This window comes from Oncorhynchus keta, chromosome 27 (assembly GCF_023373465.1).
Source record: "Oncorhynchus keta strain PuntledgeMale-10-30-2019 chromosome 27, Oket_V2, whole genome shotgun sequence".
NCBI classification, from domain to species: domain Eukaryota; kingdom Metazoa; phylum Chordata; class Actinopteri; order Salmoniformes; family Salmonidae; genus Oncorhynchus; species Oncorhynchus keta.
Window position 1 is genome coordinate 32,556,610 of NC_068447.1, and position 21,074 is coordinate 32,577,683.

The 21,074-nt window shown below is 42.9% G+C and overlaps 1 protein-coding gene across 1 annotated transcript in view; it reads right to left on the reverse strand.

Annotated features, from left to right (window-relative positions):
• Positions 1-21,074, reverse strand: part of LOC118359454 (MICOS complex subunit mic25a-like) — a 69,503-nt gene that overhangs the window by 38,200 nt on the left and 10,229 nt on the right. The window contains exon 3 of the mRNA XM_035737972.2: positions 336-406. Coding sequence (XP_035593865.1) covers positions 336-406 — 71 coding nt within the window. The remainder of the gene's footprint in view (positions 1-335; positions 407-21,074) is intronic.

Here is a 21,074-nt window from a genome sequence, read left to right on the forward strand (position 1 = left end):
TACAAACTCTTCTACCATTCCGACAACAACATCAATTACTGTGATTTGTACTGGGAGACAAAACGGGAGGAACTAGTATACAATCACTGTGTAATTTACAGCAAAGCCGAGATGAGAAATCGATCTACAGTCTACATGGATCCATCATAGATCTAGTAGAACACATTCAAGTGTTATAGCTTTTTCAGGGCAAACCAATTGTAAATCACTTTGTCTGTGGTGTTGGGTTGTGCTACAGAGGGACTGTACTTCCACAGGTAGCACATTGTAGCAAGTTTTACTGTAGAGTCTGGATGTGAACAGAACTATACAGGTGGACAAGCGGTTCTTCTTACTTTACAAGAGCTTTGGATTTTGTGGCTTGGTCGTAGAACTGTTTCTTGGTTTTCTTGTATCGATCCAAATTCTGAAATAAACAAATAAATATTATGAGAAAATACTGAAAGAAACAGGTAAGCTTAAGGTTACTGTACAGTTCATATGATGAAAGAAAATAACATGATCCCTCATAAAATGCACATCTATTACGCCCCAACACATACTAAATACATAAAGTGTATCCAACTACAGCCAACAAGCTTTCAATAATGAGATGGATCGTTTTTCCCCCCAACATTCTAATGCATCTACGTATGTACAGCGACCAACTGAGCCTACACACCTCGCCGATTCGTTCAACAACCATCCATAGACGGTCAGGTTGGCTGTAGTTGGACAGATGTGGAGAAACCTTAAAAGTGATGGCATAAAAAAATAAAATTATGATACAATCCATGAATAATTCAAATATTTGGATGCTAAAAACAATACGACTATAATCAGTATCACCTCCTTATTTGGCCACCATCCCAGATCATTGCCTTAGGTAACAGCCAATTCATTTAACAACTGCATATTAGCTGATGCAATTCTTGTTAACTGCCTTGGTCGAGGGTACATAGGAACTTTAATAGGTTTTAAAACCCTATCCTTATTGGCCATCATGGGGTAGTTCGTAGATGTTCTGCTGGCAGTCAGTCAGGCAGACTGGGGAGGGATCAGTGAGCCTGGTCACAGACACACGGTCTCTTCATTGTGCTATGCTATAGAGACTTTCACAGAGACCATCATCACCCACACAGTCCTCAGTAACAGGTCTAATTACTGCTGAGGAGACTCTGGTGTAGCCACAACATTAGCCCATAGCATATAGGCACTGGCCCATAGCCAGCTATAGTCTGTTACGAGAGACTACATGTCACTGTATCGTGGGGGTAGGCGTTGGATTCTCAACCAATGGTGTGGCTACTTCCCAGGTGGAGTCTCATTTCTCTAATTACTCCTGACAGGCAGCACCTCAGTTTGATGAGGTAATGACCGTGCCTCAGAATGCCATCCTTAAGCCCAGGCTAAATGGGCTTCCCTTAATTATTTCTGATATTCGTCTTTTCGACTGAGAGAGCGAACCGGGGGGATTTGAGGTGAGCAGCGCAGGAGAGTGATGGGAGCATCGCTGAAGCCCAGCCCTGAATCCCCATCAATTCACCAGGTGCCAGTGGGGTCAGTCTCTCTCATATTTCACACAATTTGAACCCTACACAAGTCATCTCAAGGCGAGGGAGCCGACAGTGGAAACAGAGGAGCCCCGCTCGTATGCATTCACACCAATTCAACTATCACAGGACAAATTATCGTCCATTTGACCCCCATCCTCTCATCTTCTCCAATCATGGGAAGGGAGGAGGAAAGGAGGAGGAGTCTGAGTCAGCCCAGGCCCACTGCTTTGCCTCATCTCCCGTTGTCTGAACTCTCTCTGAAGGCCCCATTAAGAGCTGCTGCTTCTTAAATGTTAATGTATTTTATGAGGCTGTGAGGAGGTTCTCATAACAAGCAAGGAACTACAGCAGGGACTGTTATTGTGTGAGCACCGGTCCAGGAGATTGTGATGCTTGCAATTAAATGCAGATTTACCAAAGAGCAGTGACCAACTGTGGTTCTCTGGAATCAGTGTTCTGTAGCTACATTATGCATGGCTAAAATTATTAACCCATTTATGTGAGTGAAAATAAGTTTGTGTCTGTGCATTTGTGTGTGGGTGCATGAGAGTGTGTGTATGTGTCTGTTTGTGTCTACACTACAATGAGGGCTGACAAGATGAGACGTGGAAGTGGGATTACAGACACATTGACCCAGATACTACAGTACTATTGGATCTCCTTCTTAGCCATTACTGACTGATCTCCATTCAGGCCAGTTCATACCACCAGGGAGCAGATAGAATGCCTCAAAACAAAACTAGAGTGCATCCTTCCCATATATCCAGTGGGGCTTCGAGGCGTCTTTGAATTTCCCAAATATTTAACATACATAAACTGCCATCTTGGACTGGGTATATCTAAAAAGGTGAATGTAAAGACCTGGATTCATTGAAAACGTTGATTAAATGTCGTAGGATGGTTCGGGAGCCCTGTTGCGAGACTATTACTATATTGTGTCTGTTATTAAAAACAGTAGAAAGTCTAAGCTCCATCATATGTGCAGGTGGGTAGTGTGGGTTCACAGTGAAAGTAGGGTCAAGAAGGAATGGCCTAGTGGCATTTAAACCCACCGTTACTTTCACTGTGAACCTCTTCTTCCTTCCTGAATACATTGCCGTGGCAATGCTACCTGCATTAACCGGATTTGCCTGTGCTAATCTAACAGCTGGCAGCTGGCTCGTCTCACACTCCTCTTCCTGGCTGGCAACTGCCGTCAGCCACCCTCATCTGCCACCCTCCCCCTGCCCACCCCCAGTGCCGCTTCCTGCTGTGCTAATCCAATGGATATCTTAATCTGTGCAGGGTGGCTCTGCCTGGGCGTCGCCGCAGGCTAAGTGCTGTTCTACACACCTACTACACTAGGGGCACTTATCAGCCCAGCACAAACGATCCCACCGTCGACACCAACAGCCATGCTTTGATGCGCTGTAAATGGACCAGGTTTTCAGCGCACGCACGCTCCTGTTTTAGCGGCCATTTAAAAAAAAGAAGGGTGAAGTGAATTCTGCAGTGAGATATTTAGACAAGAGATGTATTAACCTCAGCCAATCTCTGTCTTTGAGATGGATCCTCTCCTGCAGGCAATAATGAGTCTAGGAGATCGCTTTCAGTGTCCTGTCTCTTCTTCTATAAATATCAGGGGGTATCAGGAGGACGTATTACCCCTCCAGGGCCTCTGGTTCAGAGAACACCTTCCATTTAACTGCTAGTAGATCCATGTGAGGCGGCTTCCCATTATGGTGTTGCTGAGTGACAGCACAATGAACTAACAACATGTCTCTCTCGCTTGCTCTCTCTGTATGACATGTTGCTTCTACAACATAGCTCCTGTCATGACAGGCCTGTTCGGGTCAGGTTCCCGTGGACCATAATCCTACAGAGATATCTCTCACACCCAACAGAGGGGGAGAGATTGAGAGGTATGGAGGTGTTTTTTTTAATGACACCTCCCGTCCATTGTAACACTTAAGGCAGCAAAATCCCTTTTGTCCTCTCAGTATGGAGGGATGGAGGGATGGAATGTATGTTGGGCCTATGGAGAATCTATCTCTGAACAGTAACATGCAATAAAAGGACTTTGGGACAATATGTTTCGTCAGCCAAAATGGTAGTAGTGACGATAGATGGAATATGGAAATGAATGTTGTTTTTGTTATCCTATCCTGTTAAATGACGACGTTATAAAGAAAACATAACTTGAAGAGATTTCACACTATGTACTTGAGGTTTGCATACTGTACGTTGTGTGGAAAATGTCCAGATCAAAGAGAATGTTTTTGTAAAGATGAAATCTGAAGTTAGTTGTCTAAATTGGATCTGAATAAAATCCAGACCTTGCCTCGTAACTAGTTATGTCCAGAGAACGCCCATTACCCAAGGGTATAAAACATGTGAGGTAAAAATGAACATATCAGACTAAGTTACCACGAGCTTCAGCCAAGGTCCGAATTAGTTGTAAACCCAAAATTCAACACGAGGTTGAAGAAGACAAAGGAACCTTTTTACAATCTATGCTATAGATGAGTAGCTGTGTCTAAGAGGGTGAATTCAAACAGGACCACCCAGTTACCGCTCTCCAAGAAATCGTGTGGCAACACTGCTTTCATTCCCACGCTGGAACCATCTACACGGCTGATTAGCCGTCCTTCGAAGACCCCCTTTCAGAGCAAGGGCGAGAAAACAGCCCACTAAGAGAAAGGACACTGACATCGTGAGGACAAACAGAGCTACACCCGGTAACTGAAGACGTGCCGTCATCAGAGAAGTCGGAACCCGGGCCACGAAGAGACGCCCCATCGGAGACCTTCAACATGTAATTACATCATTATATTCTGACCCATAAGAGCGGCAGTTCGGGGCAACGTTAGGGTTAAAATAAGCAAGTTGACAAATGTACCCAAGTGTGCTTTTCTCTCGTGCTCTCTTTCTCTCTCTTTTGAAATCCCCATTTTGTTTAACATGTTTCATATTGTGTTGGCCCACTAGGAACCTGTTTCATTGTACTAAGTTCTATTCAATAGATTAGACTGTGTGTTTGTGCATGTGTACCTTATATTATCAGTTTAGCTTGTTAGTAAATAAATAATCAATTCAGTTGGTTACAGCCTTATTTACTGAGACTCGGGTTTGTGCAGATTCACAAATTATGCGATGTTCAGAAGGAGTCTGTAGAGAAAATTAATTAAATTAGTTAATTAGCGACTGTTGTAAAATCGATATTCTGATATTCTTTGAGTTCATTTGGAAAATAGAAACTCAATAAAAAAAAACTTTCCCATGGTGCCCCAGGTTACCGAGTTAATAATTACGTGATTCGTTTAATCACGTAATTATAAACAGTTAATCATTCGATGAGCAGCAGTCATCACATTAATCAATACATCGTTACGACACAACTCTCTGAGCAAACTGATATTTTGTATCGGGAGATGAGCTTGACCTTCTGTGCCCAACATTACAAGGCTAAAAGGTACAAAGAAAGGGAAAATAAAATGCCTCATCCTTACTTGAAGTTTACTTCTTACATTTCCATTAGAAACCAGCAACACAGCAAAATGTGCTTTTAGTGTGGAGAAAAAAAGCACCCTGTACAGCATTCTGATTAGAATGCTTCTCCTGTCGTCTCTGTTCTAACCGCTGGCCCTGTGGTTTAAGAGGCGAAGAGGTATTACACCCCCTGGAGCCCCTGATATGTGCCTACATTCGTCTGGCATGCTGAGAAATTAATAATACTTGCTCCAAAAAAGAAAATTAAAATGCATTCGTCTCCCCCTTTGAAGTAAATTAATTTGTGATTGGTTAGCCTCTGCAGGCCTTGAGGCTAAAGGGGGCTGACTGTGTGGCGGCTGGCTGCTCCACTCTCTGTCCATCCAGGTAAAAGCAGCTTCAGCTGGTTGGATGGGGGAGTCATGCAGATATTTCCAGAACAAGGCCCCTGCCGACAGCGTGTCAACGCGGCTGTCAGGATTTCAGGAGGATTATTATCTCGTACCCACGCTCAAGTGCTTCAAAGTGCTTTGCAACTAGTGACAAGGACGAGAGAGAGAGAGAGAGGGTACTGGGTGGAGGGCTGGGGGGGGCCTTGACAAGCAGAAGAGTGAAGCAAGGAGTGGTTCAGGATAGGAGAGGGATGGAGACAAGAGCAGGGGAGCCAGCAGAAGGCTTTAGTTGGATTAGAGAGAGCCTGTGCTAATTCAAACAGCAGTGGAACATTGCTGTTCACAACAAGTAGTTTTCACAGCTCTCCGACTTCCAGCATTCGGGAGAATTCACAGACACGAGACGATTATGTGTGGCTTCTTCACAAACATTATCGCACTCATCAAAAGCCTCTCTCCCAATTTCAAACCTTCAGAGTTGCAGCCAGGAGAGAACGACTGCCCCCTCTCATTGAAGACACAAAATTTCAACGCCAACCGCAGTACAGCAGGCATTGTTAGCAGAAAACATGATCCTCATTATAGTGAATGGGAAAAATGGCAATCTTTGTTTAAATGAACCAAAAAAATTGAAGACAATCAATGCTAATGGCAGCCTGCAGTACCCTTGAGATATTCAGTGAGAGAGGGCCGAACTGAGCTAGCCTGCAATGTCACTTCCTGGAGTAGCTCAAACTGAGCATGTTGTCTCCATGAGACAACATCATTTTATATTTTTTAAACTTTGTTTTACATATACATTTTACACAAATTTTGCATACATGGTACTTTCATACACAGTAGTTACATAAAGGGTTAGTAATGTTTTTTTGATTATAAAACATAACATTTTGGATAGATAGCATCCAAAATGTATAGGGTTTTCAGCAATAACTATTTCTGATCATGAGCCTCAGCCCATCCCACCTATCTCTGTAGACCATCCTCTTTTGATTTCCACGTGTCAAATATTTTTCAACTGTGATGTCTTTCATTAATTTTGAACCTTTCTAATTGCATTGATTGTGTAAGTTAAATATTTATATTTTTCCTAGGAGTATTATTATATTGTTGATTGATTTGGCTTTCCAAATAACCAAAACACTGCTAACCACCTGTGACCAGAAACAAGCTACATGGGGACAATGCCAGATGAAATGATCTAATGAGACGCCATGTTAACCGACTTCATTTGGCTTCAATGAGTCTTTACATTTGGCTCTATTGAGTCTTTACATAGGGTGTCACGTGATAGATGGCTTTCTCCATTCATATGTACAGTCATTGGTTGCAGCCTACCTTACCTACATGTTATAGACAGCTCTAATTAATGGCTTCCATTAGCTGTAAAGGGAACTTAGGGTATAAAGTCTAGAATCCCTCTTCTTCTCTGAACCAGTCTGTCGGGCAGGGCCCACCCACCTAACCCAAACAGAGTGACAGCAGTTTGAACAGACACACCAACTCCACAGTATTATCTGCCTCCCTGGTCCGGCTCATAACACAACCCAAACCCAGCAGCAAATAGTGCACACACCATTTCCCCGCCAGTCTCTGATCCCTTTGGTAAACGCCACATTCTTATAATGAGGTAAATATAAACATAAAACACTCCAGTTTTCTGTCCCCACTTGCTTCAAGAAGTCCATCATTGTTCCTGTACCCAAGAAAGCAAAGGAAACTGAACTAAATGACTATTCGCCCCGGAGCACTCACTTCTGTCATCATGAAGTGCATTGAGAGGTTAGTTAAGGATCATATCATCTCTACCTTACCTGACAGCCTAGACTCACTTCAGTTTGCTTACCGCCCCAATAGATCCACAGACGATGCAATCGCCATCACATTGCACACTGCTCTATGCTGTTCATTGACTATAGCTCAGCAGTCAGCACCATAGTACTCTCCAAGCTCATCACTAAGCTCGGGGCCCTGGGTCTGAACCCCGCCCTGTGCATCTGGGTCCTGGACTTCCTGACGGGCCACGCAGTCATGGGTGAACAGAGCGTACAGGAGGGGGCTGAGCATGCACCCTTGTGATTACTTCAGACAAAAAATGAAAGTAGAGTGGTTTGTCGGGGTGGATGGGTTGGAGGAATAACGCAAACATCTAGCAACCCAAAGATTGTGTGTTCGAATCTCATCATGGACAACATTAGCATTTGAGATAATTAGCTTCTTTGCAACTACTTAGCCTGTTAGCTAATCCTAACCCCTTGCCTAGCTAATGTTAGCCACTTAGTTAACATTAGCGTTAACCACCCAGCTAACGTTAGCCACAACAAATTGGAATTTCTAATTCATTACATATTGTATGAATTGCAGTTAGTAACATATTGTACGAATTGCAATTCATAACATATCATACGGAATTGTCACGCCTTGGTCTTAGTATTTTGTGTTTTCTTTCATTATTTGTTCAGGCCAGGGTGTGACATGGGTTTATTGTATTGTCGTATTGGGGCTTTTGTAGGCATTGGGATTGTGGTTGATTAGGGGTGTGTCTAGTATAGGCTTGGCTGCCTGAGGTGGTTCTCAATCAGAGTCAGGTGATTTTCGTTGTCTCTGATTGGGAACCATATTTAGGTAGCTGGGGTTTCACTGTGTATTTCGTGGGTGATTGTTCCTGTCTCTGTGTAGTGTTCACCAGATAGGCTGTAATTAGGTTTCACGTTCCGTTTGTTGTTTTTGTATTTATTTGGTTATTTTCTTGTATCGTCATATGTTTCATTAAAGACATGAGTAACCACCACGCTGCATTTCGGTTCGACTCTCTTTCGACGAACGAAGAACGCCGTTACAGGAATGGATGATGGACATCCATAAATGAATACATACCATACGAAACATCACATATTATACTAATTGGAGTGTCTTGGATTTACTTTTACTATGTCACGTCTACCCCTGAGTCCAGGTTGGGAAAAAAGGGTAGTGGCGAATGTGTTTGCAACATGGCATGGAACTAAATCGTTATAAAGAAGACAGTGGTGTGGTAAATCAGCAATACAACAAAGCTACCATGAACGGCCATTCTACTGGTAATATTTCTCTCTCAAACCCTTTGTTTTCACATGGCCATGCATGAAGCTTGCATCGTCTGATTGGACATGCTATCTAGTTTAAATAAATGAATCCTAAGTGAACAAACACAAAAAGCCTATGAATACATTTCACAATAATAATCTTGCAGGGTGTAAAACAGTTCTGAAATAAGTCCTTGGTCCTTGAGACTGCCACACAGTAACAGCAGTCAGCGTTTCCCAGTCTTTCTGCAAGCCACCATGCAATGCATAAAAATGTAGGCTAATCCACACAAGACAAACTGTTAGATTAGATGTTATTGTCCTCCAAGGAGGAAATTCATTTCCACATGCTTGTACATTGAAATACAGACCACCAAAATACCCATACACCCATTCATAATATTTACAATACCAAAAGTAAACTTCCCTACACCCAGCAGATAAAACGGCCCAGTTAACAATTCTAAGGAGAGAGAAGGTTTTTGTAATGTTACCCGTAATGTTCCCTTCATGTTTGAGTGTCCAGTTTTCTGTTAGTTAGGGAAGCATTCTATACTGCAAAATATATATAAATGAACATGTAAAGTGTTGGTCTCATGTTTCATGAGCTTAAATAAAAGATCCAGAAATGTTCATTTTGCACAAAAAGCTTATTTCTCTAAAAAATTGTGCACAAACTTGTTTACATCCCTTTTAGTGAGTGTTTCTCCTTCACCAAAATAATCCATCCACTTGACAAGTGTGGCATATCAAGAAGCTGTATTGAACATAAAAAAAATGTTTTTAGCTTCTATGTGGTAAATGGTATGTGTGTATGTAGATTCTGTATAGGCTCGTCTCCCTTATTAATCTTCCCTTTGTGCCAGACTGGGTTCAAGTGACTTCTGTTTATTTTGTTCATTTACTTCTGTATTTATTCATCTCTATATTATATGTATGTATTTCTGTATGTGTATATATGCAGTGTGTATGTGTATATATGCAGTGTGTATGTATGTATGTATGTATGTATGTATGTATGTATGTATGTATGTATGTATGTATGTATGTATGTATGTATGTATGTATGTATGTATGTATGTATGTATGTATGTATGTATGTATGTATGTATGTGTATATATGCAATGTGTATGTATGTATGTATGTGTATATATGCAATGTGTATGTATGTATGCTGTGTGCATGTATATGTATGTATGTATGTATGTATGTATGTATGTATGTATGTATGTATGTATGTATGTATGTATGTATGTATGTATGTATGTATGTATGTATGTATGTATGTATGTATGTATGTATGTATGTATGTATGTAGGTATGTATGTATGTATGTATGTGTATATATGCAATGTGTATGTATGTATGCTGTGTGTATGTATGTATGTATGTGTATATATGCAGTATGTATGTATGTATGTATGTGTGTGTGTGTGTGTGTGTGTGTGTGTGTGTGTGTGTGTGTGTGTGTGTGTGTGTGTGTGTGTGTGTGTGTGTGTGTGTGTGTGTATGTATGTATGTATGTATGTATGTATGTGTATATATGCAATGTGTGTGTGTGTGTGTGTGTGTGTGTGTGTGTGTGTGTGTGTGTGTGTGTGTGTGTGTGTGTGTGTGTGTGTGTGTGTGTGTGTGTGTGTGTGTGTGTGTGTGTGTGTGTGTGTGTGTGTGTGTGTGTGTGCGTGCGTGTATATATGCAGTGTGTATGTATGTATGCAGTGTGTATGTATGTGTATATTTGCAGTATGTATGTATGTATGTATGTATGTATGTATGTATGTATGTATGTATGTATGTATGTATGTATGCATGTATGTGTGTATGTGTGTATGTATGTATGTAATCCCCACTAATCCCCTCTACCACACGGAACCCCACTAATCTACTGATGAAAGGCAAGAGGTGGCTAACAACAGACCTCCATCCTATGCTAGCTTGCTACCGATGTCCTGGCTAGCTGTCTAAATCGCCGTGACCCACAAACCAACCACTCCACTCACTGGACTCTTTTGATCACTCGACTAAGGATGCCTCTCCTTAATGTCAATATGTCTTGTCCATTGCTGTTCTGGTTAGTGTTTATTGGCTTATTTCACTGTAGAGCCTCTAGTCCTGCTCACTATACCTTATCCAATTTATTAGTTCCACCACCCACACATGCAATGACATCTCCTGGTTTCAATGATGTTTCTAGAAACAATATCTCTCTCTTCATCACTCAATACCTAGGTTTACCTCCACTGTATTCACATCCTACCATACCTTTGTCTGTACATTATACCTTGATGCTATTTTATCGCCCCCAGAAACCTCATTTTACTCTCTGTTCCAGACGTTCTCGACGACCAATTCTTATTGCTTTTAGCCGTACCCTTATTCTTCTCCTCCTATGTTCCTCTGGCGATGTAGAGGTGAATCCAGGCCCTGCAGTGCCTAGCTCCACTCCTATTCCCCAGGCGCTCTCTTTTGATGACTTCTGTAACCATAATAGCCTTGGTTTCATGCATGTTATCATTAGAAGCCTCCTCCCTAAGTTTGTTCTATTCACTGCTTTAGCACACTCTGCCAACCCGGATGTTCTAGCTGTGTCTGAATCCTGGCTTAGGAAGACCACCAAAAATTCAGAAATTTTAATTCCAAATTACAACATTTTCAGACAAGATAGAACTGCCAAAGGGGGCGGTGTTGCAATCTACTGCAAAGATAGCCTGCAGAGTTCTGTCCTACTATCCAGGTCTGTACCCAAACAATTTGAACTTCTACTTTTAAAAATCCACCTCTCTAAAAACAAGTCTCTCACCGTTGCCGCCTGCTATAGACCACCCTCTGCCCCCAGCTGTGCTCTGGACACCGTATGTGAACTGATTGCCCCCCATTTATCTTCAGAGCTCGTGCTGCTAGGTGACCTAAACTGGAACATGCTTAACACCCCAGCCATCCTACAATCTAAACTTGATGCCCTCAATCTCACTCAAATTATCAATGAACCTACCAGGTACCCCCCCCAAAGCCTTAAACACAGGCACCCTCATAGATATCATCCTAACCAACTTCCCCTCTAAATACACCTCTGCTGTCTTCAACCAAGATCTCAGCGATCACTGCCTCATTGCCTGCATCCGTAATGGGTCAGCGGTCAAACGACCTCCACTCATCACTGTAAAACGCTCCCTGAAACACTTCAGCGAGCAGGCCTTTCTAATCGACCTGGCCGGGGTATCCTGGAAGGATATTGATCTCATCCCGTCAGTAGAGGATGCCTGGATATTTTTTTTAAATGCCTTCCTATCCATCTTAAATAAACATGCCTCATTCAAGAAATTTAGAACAAGGAACAGATATAGCCCTTGGTTCTCCCCAGACCTGACTGCCCTTAACCAACACAAAAACATCCTATGGCGTTCTGCATTAGCATCGAAGAGCCCCCGTGATATGCAGCTGTTCAGGGAAGCTAGAAACCATTATACACAGGCAGTTAGAAAAGCCAAGGCTAGCTTTTTCAAGCAGAAATTTGCTTCCTGCAACACTAACTCAAAAAAGTTCTGGGACACTGTAAAGTCCATGGAGAATAAGAACACCTCCTCCCACTGCCCACTGCACTGAAGATAGGAAACACTGTCACCACTGATAAATCCACCATAATTGAGAATTTCAATAAGCATTTTTCTACGGCTGGCCATGCTTTCCACCTGGCTACTCCTACCCCGGTCAACAGCACTGCACCCCCAACAGCAACTCGCCCAAGCCTTCCCCATTTCTCCTTCTCCCAAATCCATTCAGCTGATGTTCTGAAAGAGCTGAACAATCTGGACCCCTACAAATCAGCCGGGCTAGACAATCTGGACACTTTCTTTCTAAAATTATCTGCCGAAATTGTTGCCACCCCTATTACTAGCGTGTTCAACCTCTCGTTTCGTGTCGTCTGAGATTCCCAAAGATTGGAAAGCAGCTGCGGTCATCCCCCTCTTCAAAGGGGGGGACACTCTTGACCCAAACTGCTACAGACCTATATCTATCCTACCATGCTTTTCTAAGGTCTTCGAAAGCCAAGTCAACAAACAGATTACCGACCATTTCGAATCTCACCATACCTTCTCTGCTATGCAATCTGGTTTCAGAGCTGGTCATGGGTGCACCTCAGCCACGCTCAAGGTCCTAAACGATATCTTAACCGCCATCGATAAGAAACATTACTGTGCAGCCGTATTCATTGATCTGGCCAAGGCTTTTCGACTCTGTCAACCACCACATCCTCATCGGCAGACTAGACAGCCTTGGTTTCTCAAATGATTGCCTCGCCTGGTTCACCAACTACTTCTCTGATAGAGTTCAGTGTGTCAAATCGGAGGGTCTGCTGTCCGGACCTCTGGCAGTCTCTATGGGGGTGCCACAGGGTTCAATTCTTGGACCGATTCTCTTCTCTGTATACATCAATGAGGTCGCTCTTGCTGCTGGTGAGTCCCTGATCCACCTCTATGCAGACGACACCATTCTGTATACTTCCGGCCCTTCTTTGGACACTGTGTTAACAACCCTCCAGGCAAGCTTCAATGCCATACAACTCTCCTTCCGTGGCCTCCAATTGCTCTTAAATACAAGTAAAACTAAATGTATGCTCTTCAACCGATCGCTACCTGCACCTACCCGCCTGTCCAACATCACTACTCTGGACGGCTCAGACTTAGAATACGTGGACAACTACAAATACTTAGGTGTCTGGTTAGACTGTAAACTCTCCTTCCAGACCCATATCAAACATCTCCAATCCAAAGTTAAATCTAGAATTGGCTTCCTATTTCGCAACAAAGCATCCTTCACTCATGCTGCCAAACATACCCTTGTAAAACTGACCATCCTACCAATCCTCGATGTCATTTACAAAATAGCCTCCAATACCCTACTCAACAAATTGGATGCAGTCTATCACAGTGCAATCTGTTTTGTCACCAAAGCCCCATATACTACCCACCATTGCGACCTGTACGCTCTCGTTGGCTGGCCCTCGCTTCATACTCGTCGCCAAACCCACTGGCTCCATGTCATCTACAAGACCCTGCTAGGTAAAGTCCCCCCTTATCTCAGCTCGCTGGTCACCATAGCATCTCCCACCTGTAGCACACGCTCCAGCAGGTATATCTCTCTAGTCACCCACAAAACCAATTCTTTCTTTGGCCGCCTCTCCTTCCAGTTCTCTGCTGCCAATGACTGGAACGAACTACAAAAATCTCTGAAACTGGAAACACTTATCTCCCTCACTAGCTTTAAGCACCAACTGTCAGAGCATCTTACAGATTACTGCACCTGTACATAGCCCACCTATAATTTAGCCCAAACAACTACCTCTTTCCCAACTGTATTTAATTAATTAATTTATTTTTGCTCCTTTGCACCCCATTATTTTTATTTCTACTTTGCACATTCGTCCATTGCAAAACTACCATTCCAGTGTTTTACTTGCTATATTGTATTTACTTTGCCACCATGGCCTTTTTTGCCTTTACCGCCCTTCTCACCTCATTTGCTCACATTGTATATAGACTTGTTTATACTGTATTATTGACTGTATGTTTGCTTTACTACATGTGTAACTCTGTGTCGTTGTATCTGTCGAACTGCTTTGCTCTATCTTGGCCAGGTCGCAATTGTAAATGAGAACTTGTTCTCAACTTGCCTACCTGGTTAAATAAAGGTGAAATAAAAATAAATAAAAATAAAAATGTTGTGGGGGTGCTTTGCTGCAGGAGGGGCTGGTGCACTTCACAAAATAGATGGCATCATGAGGCGGGAAAATTATGTGGATATATTCCAAATGGACAATGACCCCAAGCATACTTCCAAAGTTGTGGCAAAATGGCTTAAGGAAAGAAACGTCAAGGTTTTGGAGTGGCCATCACAAAGCCCTGACCTCTGTCCTTGTAACTTCAAAAACAAACATGAAATATCACTTTTAGTACAGGGACACAGTCTTGGAAATTCATGTTTGCGTGCGCTATAAAGACAGGACGCACCTGCTAAAATTGATTTCCTATTGAACATACTTCTTTCCGTAAGAAATGCTATAGTTTTATTTTTTTAATATTTTTTATTTCACCTTTATTTAACCAGGAAGGCTAGTTGAGAACAGGTTCTCATTTGCAACTGCGGCCTGGCCAAGATAAAGCATAGCAGTGTGAACAGACAACACAGAGTTACACATGGAGTAAACAATTAACAAGTCAATAACACAGAGAAAAAAGGGGGAGTCTATATACAATGTGTGCAAAAGGCATGAGGAGGTAGGCGAATAATTACAATATTGCAGATTAACACTGGAGTGATAAATGATCAGATGATCATGTACAGGTGGTGTGCAATTGGTGTGCAAAAGAGCAGAAAAGTAAATAAATAAAAACTGTGGGGATGAGGTAGGTGAAAATGGGTGTGCTATTTACCAATAGATTATGTACAGCTGCAGCGATCGGTTAGCTGCTCAGCTAGCTGATGTTTGAAGTTGGTGAGGGAGATAAAAGTCTCCAACTTCAGCGATTTTTGCAATTCGTTCCAGTCACAGGCAGCAGAGTACTGGAACGAAAGGCGGCCGAATGAGGTGTTGGCTTTAGGGATGATCAATGAGATACACCTGCTGGAGCGCGTGCTACGGATGGGTGTTGCCATCGTGACCAGTGAGCTGAGATAAGGCGGAGCTTTGCCTAGCATGGCCTTGTAGATGACCTGGAGCCAGTGGGTCTGGCGACGAATATGTAGCGAGGGCCAGCCGACTAGAGCATACAAGTCGCAGTGGTGGGTAGTATAAGGTGCTTTAGTGACAAAATGGATGGCACTGTGATAAACTGCATCCAGTTTGCTGAGTAGAGTGTTGGAAGCAATTTTGTAGATGACGTCACCGAAGTCGAGGATCGGTAGGATAGTCAGTTTTACTAGGGTAAGCTTGGCAGCGTGAGTGAAGGAGGCTTTGTTGCGGAATAGAAAGCCGATTCTTGATTTGATTTTCGATTGGAGATGTTTGATATGGGTCTGGAAGGAGAGTTTGCAGTCTAGCCAGACACCTAGGTACTTATAGGTGTCCACATATTCAAGGTCGGAACCATCCAGTGTGGTGATGCTAGTCGGGCATGTGGGTGCAGGCAGCGATCGGTTGAAAAGCATGCATTTGGTTTTACTAGCGTTTAAGAGCAGTTGGAGGCCACGGAAGGAGTGTTGTATGGCATTGAAGCTCGATTGGAGGTTAGATAGCACAGTGTCCAATGACGGGCCGAAAGTGTATACAATGGTGTCGTCTGCGTAGAGGTGGATCAGGGAATCGTCCGCAGCAAGAGCAACATCATTGATATATACAGAGAAAAGAGTCGGCCCGAGAATTGAACCCTGTGGCACCCCCATAGAGACTGCCAGAGGACCGGACAACATGCCCTCCGATTTGACACACTGAACTCTGTCTGCAAAGTAATTGGTGAACCAGGCAAGGCAGTCATCCGAAAAACCGAGGCTACTGAGTCTGCCGATAAGAATATGGTGATTGACAGAGTCGAAAGCCTTGGCAAGGTCGATGAAGACGGCTGCACAGTACTTACTGTCTTTTATCGATGGCGGTTATGATGTCGTTTAGTACCTTGAGTGTGGCTGAGGTGCACCCGTGACCGGCTCGGAAACCAGATTGCATAGCGGAGAAGGTACGGTGGGATTCGAGATGGTCAGTGACCTGTTTGTTGACTTGGCTTTCGAAGACCTTAGATAGGCAGGGCAGGATGGATATAGGTCTGTAACAGTTTGGGTCCAGGGTGTCTCCCCCTTTGAAGAGGGGGATGACTGCGGCAGCTTTCCAATCCTTGGGGATCTCAGACGATATGAAAGAGAGGTTGAACAGGCTGGTAATAGGGGTATCTGAAGGAGTAAATAGAAACTTATTTTCACTTGTTGAAACAAAGTTTAGGGGTAGATTTTCGGGTTCCTTTCTCTACATGTTGAACGTGTGGATTACTCAAATTGATGGCGCCAACTAAACAAACTTTTTGGGATATAAAGAAGGATTTTATCTAACAAAATTATACTACATGTTATAGGTGGGACCCTTTGGATGACAAATCAGAGGAAGATTTTCAATAAGTCAGTGAATATTTAATCGCTATTTGTGATTTTATGAAACAATCGCATGGCATGCTTTCGCTGTAATAGCTACTGTAAATCGAACAGTGCAGTTAGATTAAGAATTTAACCTTTCAACTGATATAAGACACTTACATGTACCTAAATGTTTAATAACCATAATTTTTATGATTATTTATTTGAATTGAGGGCCCTCTAGTTTCACCGGAAGTTAGCGGGACGCCTAGGCTTATTAACAAGAAATTTGAGGAGTGGTGGATTAAACAAGTTTTAACTCCAACCTAAGTGCATGTACTTCCGACTTCAACTGTATGTACAATGCTGTTCAAAAGTTTGGGGTTACATAGAAATGTCCTTGTTTTTGAAAGAAAAGCACATTATTGTCAATTAAAATATCAAATTGAACAGAAATACCGTGTAGACATTGTTAACGTTGTAAATGACTATTGTAGCTGGAAACGGGCTGATTTTTTTATGGAATATCTACATATGCGTACATAGCCCCATTATCAGCAACCATCACTCCTGTGTTCCAATGGCACGTTGTGTTAGCTAATCAAAGTTTATAATTTTAAAAGGCTAATTGATCATTAGAAAAACCTTTTGCAATTATGTTAGCACAGCTGAAAACTGTTGTCCTGATTATAAAGAAGCAATAAAAATGGCCTTCTTTAGACTAGTTGAGTATCTGGAGCATCTGCATTTGTGGGTTCGATTACAGGCTCAAAATGGCCAGAATCAAAGGCCTTGCTTCTGAAACTCGTCAGTCTATTCTTGTTCTGAGAATTGAAGGCTATTCCATGCGAGAAATTGCCAAGAAACTGAAGATCTTGTATAACACTGTACTACTCCCTTCAGAACAGCACAAACTGGCGCTAACCAGAATAGAAAGAGGATTGGAAGGCCCGGGTGCACAGCTGAGCAAGAGGACAAGTACATTAGAGTGTCTAGTTTGAGAAACAGATGCCTCACAAGTCCTCAACTGGCAGCTTCATTAAATAGTACCCGCAAAACACCAGTCTCAATGTCAACAGTGAAGAGGTGACTCCAGGATGCTGGCCTTGATGTTATTTTAATGGACAAAAAAATTAGCTTTACTATCAAAAACAATGAATTTTCTAAGTGACCCCAAACTTTTGAAAGGTACTGTATATTATTTTGACTGTTCTAGGGACTGTTCTAGGGACGTAATTATTGCTTGGATAATCTTATTTACTATTATGTATTGATAGATTTGTTTTTTCACTCTTTATTCACTCTTTTTTTTCACTCTTAACGCCAGAAAAATAATTATAATTTAATTACCATAGTGAATTATTGTAATGTTTGTTTATGTGTCAATTAATCCCATAAGGGATGGGTTGCCAATTGGCGATTTGACACAAATAAAATTTCATTCAGCTGATTAAACAGCATGATCATTACACAGTTGGACCTTGTGCTGGGAACAATAAAAGGCCACTCTAAAATGTGCAGTTTTGTACCACAGAAGTCTCAAGTTTTGAGGGAGCGTGAAATTGGCATGCTGCCTCAAGAATGTCCACCAGAGGTGTTGCCAGTGAATTTAATGTTAATTTTAGGGAATTTGGCATTACGTCCAACCAGCCTCGCAGCCACAGACCACGCCAGCCCAGGACCTCCAAATCCGGCTTCGGCACTTGCAGGATCGTCTGAGACCAGCCACCTGGACAACTGATGAAACTGAGGAGTATTTCTGTCTGTAATAAAGCCCTTTTGACTACCCAGTCATGTGAAATACATAGATTAGGGCCTCATTTATTTATTAATTTATTTACTGATTTCCTTATATGAACTGTAACTCAGTAAAATTGTTGAAAATGTTGCATGTTTAGCAAAAACCTCATGAGAACCCTTTTAGCATGTTTTGATGTTAAAGTTAGCAGAACATTCACTTAATGTCAAGTAGAACTTATCTAGAACGTGATTACAGTGTTCTCAGAATATACAACATTAATGTTCTAGATGTGCTTTCTGGGACGTTGCAAGAACATTCATGTCTCCAGTAATGAGGGTTATGAGAATATTCCATCAGGCCTTATAACTGTTGCCAAGCCCATCAAGGCCCTGATTGGTGAACCACTGATCCATTCACAGCTCCTTTTGTCTGTTGGCAAGATCAGGGATACTCACACAAACACACAGACACAGAGTGCTTTTAACAGAGTGTTTTTTTAATAACATATTTGACACACCATGACATATGATTACATTGCGGCCACTCCCGAGCGGCGCAGTGGTCTAAGACACTGCATCTCAGTGCAAGAAGCGTCACTACAGTTGGAATCCAGGCTGTTTCACATCCGGCCGGGATTGGGAGTCCAATAGGGCAACGCACAATTGGCCCAGCGTCGTCCGGGTTTGGCCAGGGTAGGCAGTCATTGTAAATAAGATTTTTTTTAACTGACATGCCTCGTTAAATAAAGGTTAAGTATATATATATTTTTATATAATTTATATAGTAATTATTATTATTCTCACCTGGGAAATTAACTCACAACCTCTTGGTTCATGGCGTTCAGATCTTCCTGCTACACCACCATGTCTGTGTCAGTTATCAGTTAATTTGACAATTCTTTAACCATTGATTTAATTGACTTATGAAAACATGTAATGGCTTTCTGTATAGTGGTCTAATGTTGGTGGGGCATATTAACCTGTTTTAATGATACTCCTGAATCACTAGATTTTCTTGAGTGTACTTTTAACAGAGCTGAGATTTACTTTAAAGTGCATTCACCTTATTGCTTTCACCTATCAAGTTGTTTCAGATCTAGGGGTGAGCGGTTAGGGATTGTTCTGGACAGGGCCTAACTATACTGGCCCAAGCAGCAAATGAACTGGAGATATCTCTTATTGGGTTTGAGGCCAAAAAGAAGCAGGAAGAGGCGCTGTGTGCTTTTCTCCTTCGGAGGTCCTTTGAGGATGCCAGGGGGGACACCTTCCGGAAGGCCGACAGGCGGAGTTCCGCCAGCTAAGTGGGCTGCCCCAGGACCAGTCCCAGCACCAGGTTGGACTGGCCTAGTTCCCCAGCACAAGCAACGCCAACCAGGTGCGAGATGGTCCTGCCATGGTGTGGGGAAGGATACAGCCCCTGCGTACCTCTGGGATGGGGGGTGGCATGGGATCGGGTCCTTCCTTGCCAGCCGGCCTAAACACCCATGTTTACAACAGTACCCCCAACCCAGAGTGGACCATGCTTCAGGCAAACGTTTTCCCCTAAACACATTGTTTCACTGTTTTTGGATTTCAAGAGTGTTGTGTATTCTGCGTGAGTTCAGTAAAACAGGTCCCTCCTCCTCATTTAGACACAAGGTTGCCAATAGTGGTGGAGATTTTATTTTTTTAATGAAAAAAAAAACGTATTTCTCCCAGTCCACGAGGGGTGCACATGCGCAGTGTTGATCTGATTAATGCGAACAGTAATGTCGGGGTACAGGCTACAATTTGTTGTATATCCCCCATGTTTTTGCGGGGTCTTCACATCGACTGTTCCCCTGGCCTCAACCCCAGTATTAAGGGAGGAAATATTCTCTCTGCTCCAGAAACAGGCAACACGAGTGGTTCCTCTGGCTTCTATGATAGTATTCATTCCCCTGGGACTAGTATTGATGCGGCCATTCCAGCGCTGGGTGCTAGCAACGTTCCTGGATGTATCTCGCCAGCTAAGACGGTCGATTCAGGTGTCCCTGATATGCCTTCGAGCACTTCCCCAGTGGAGGGATCCCTGGCTGCTGTCACAAGGGGTTGTCATGGGCCAGGTGTTGGCCCGCAAGGTGGTAATGACAGACATGTCCCCCTGAAGGGTGGGGTGCACTGTGCAAGGGTTACTCAATTTGGGGAGTATGGACTGTGCCAATTTGGGGAGATTTGAACTTCTGACGGTGTACTTAGCTGTCAGGCGCCATTATAGAGTAAACCCTTCCTGTACTCAGTTAGCCCTGGGCAATTTTAAGATTACATTGTGTCCAAATGAGGCCTTCGCCCCGAAAGTCAAGGTTCCTACAGGTTTTTAAGCTTTTGAGACATTTCTCTTTTCACTTCCTCCCTTTGCTTCTGAAGAGCAACAGAGGTTGCATGCCCTGTGTCAGGTGCGAGATTTATGCACGTATATTGAACAGACCAGGGAAGTCCAGTTATTTGACCAGCTTTTTATCTATTTTGCTGAGCCAGTTCGTAGCAGGGCGCTCTCTAAGCAGTATCTCTCCCACTGGATAGTTGAAGCTATCTCCCTGGCATATAGCAGAAAGGGGCGAGGGTTACCGAGCGGTGTACACGCCCACTCCACCAAGGGTCTGGCAGTGTCTTAGGCGTTGTTTAAATGGTTGAATATAGGGGATATTGTGCTGTGGCGAGTTGTGCATCACCACACACTTTTGTGAGGTTATATCACTTGGATGTCACAGCTGCCAGTGTAGTCCACAGTGTGCTTACTGCTAGGACAGGGGAAAGTCGCTAGGCTGCATGCAGTGTCCGCAATACCCAGACTACT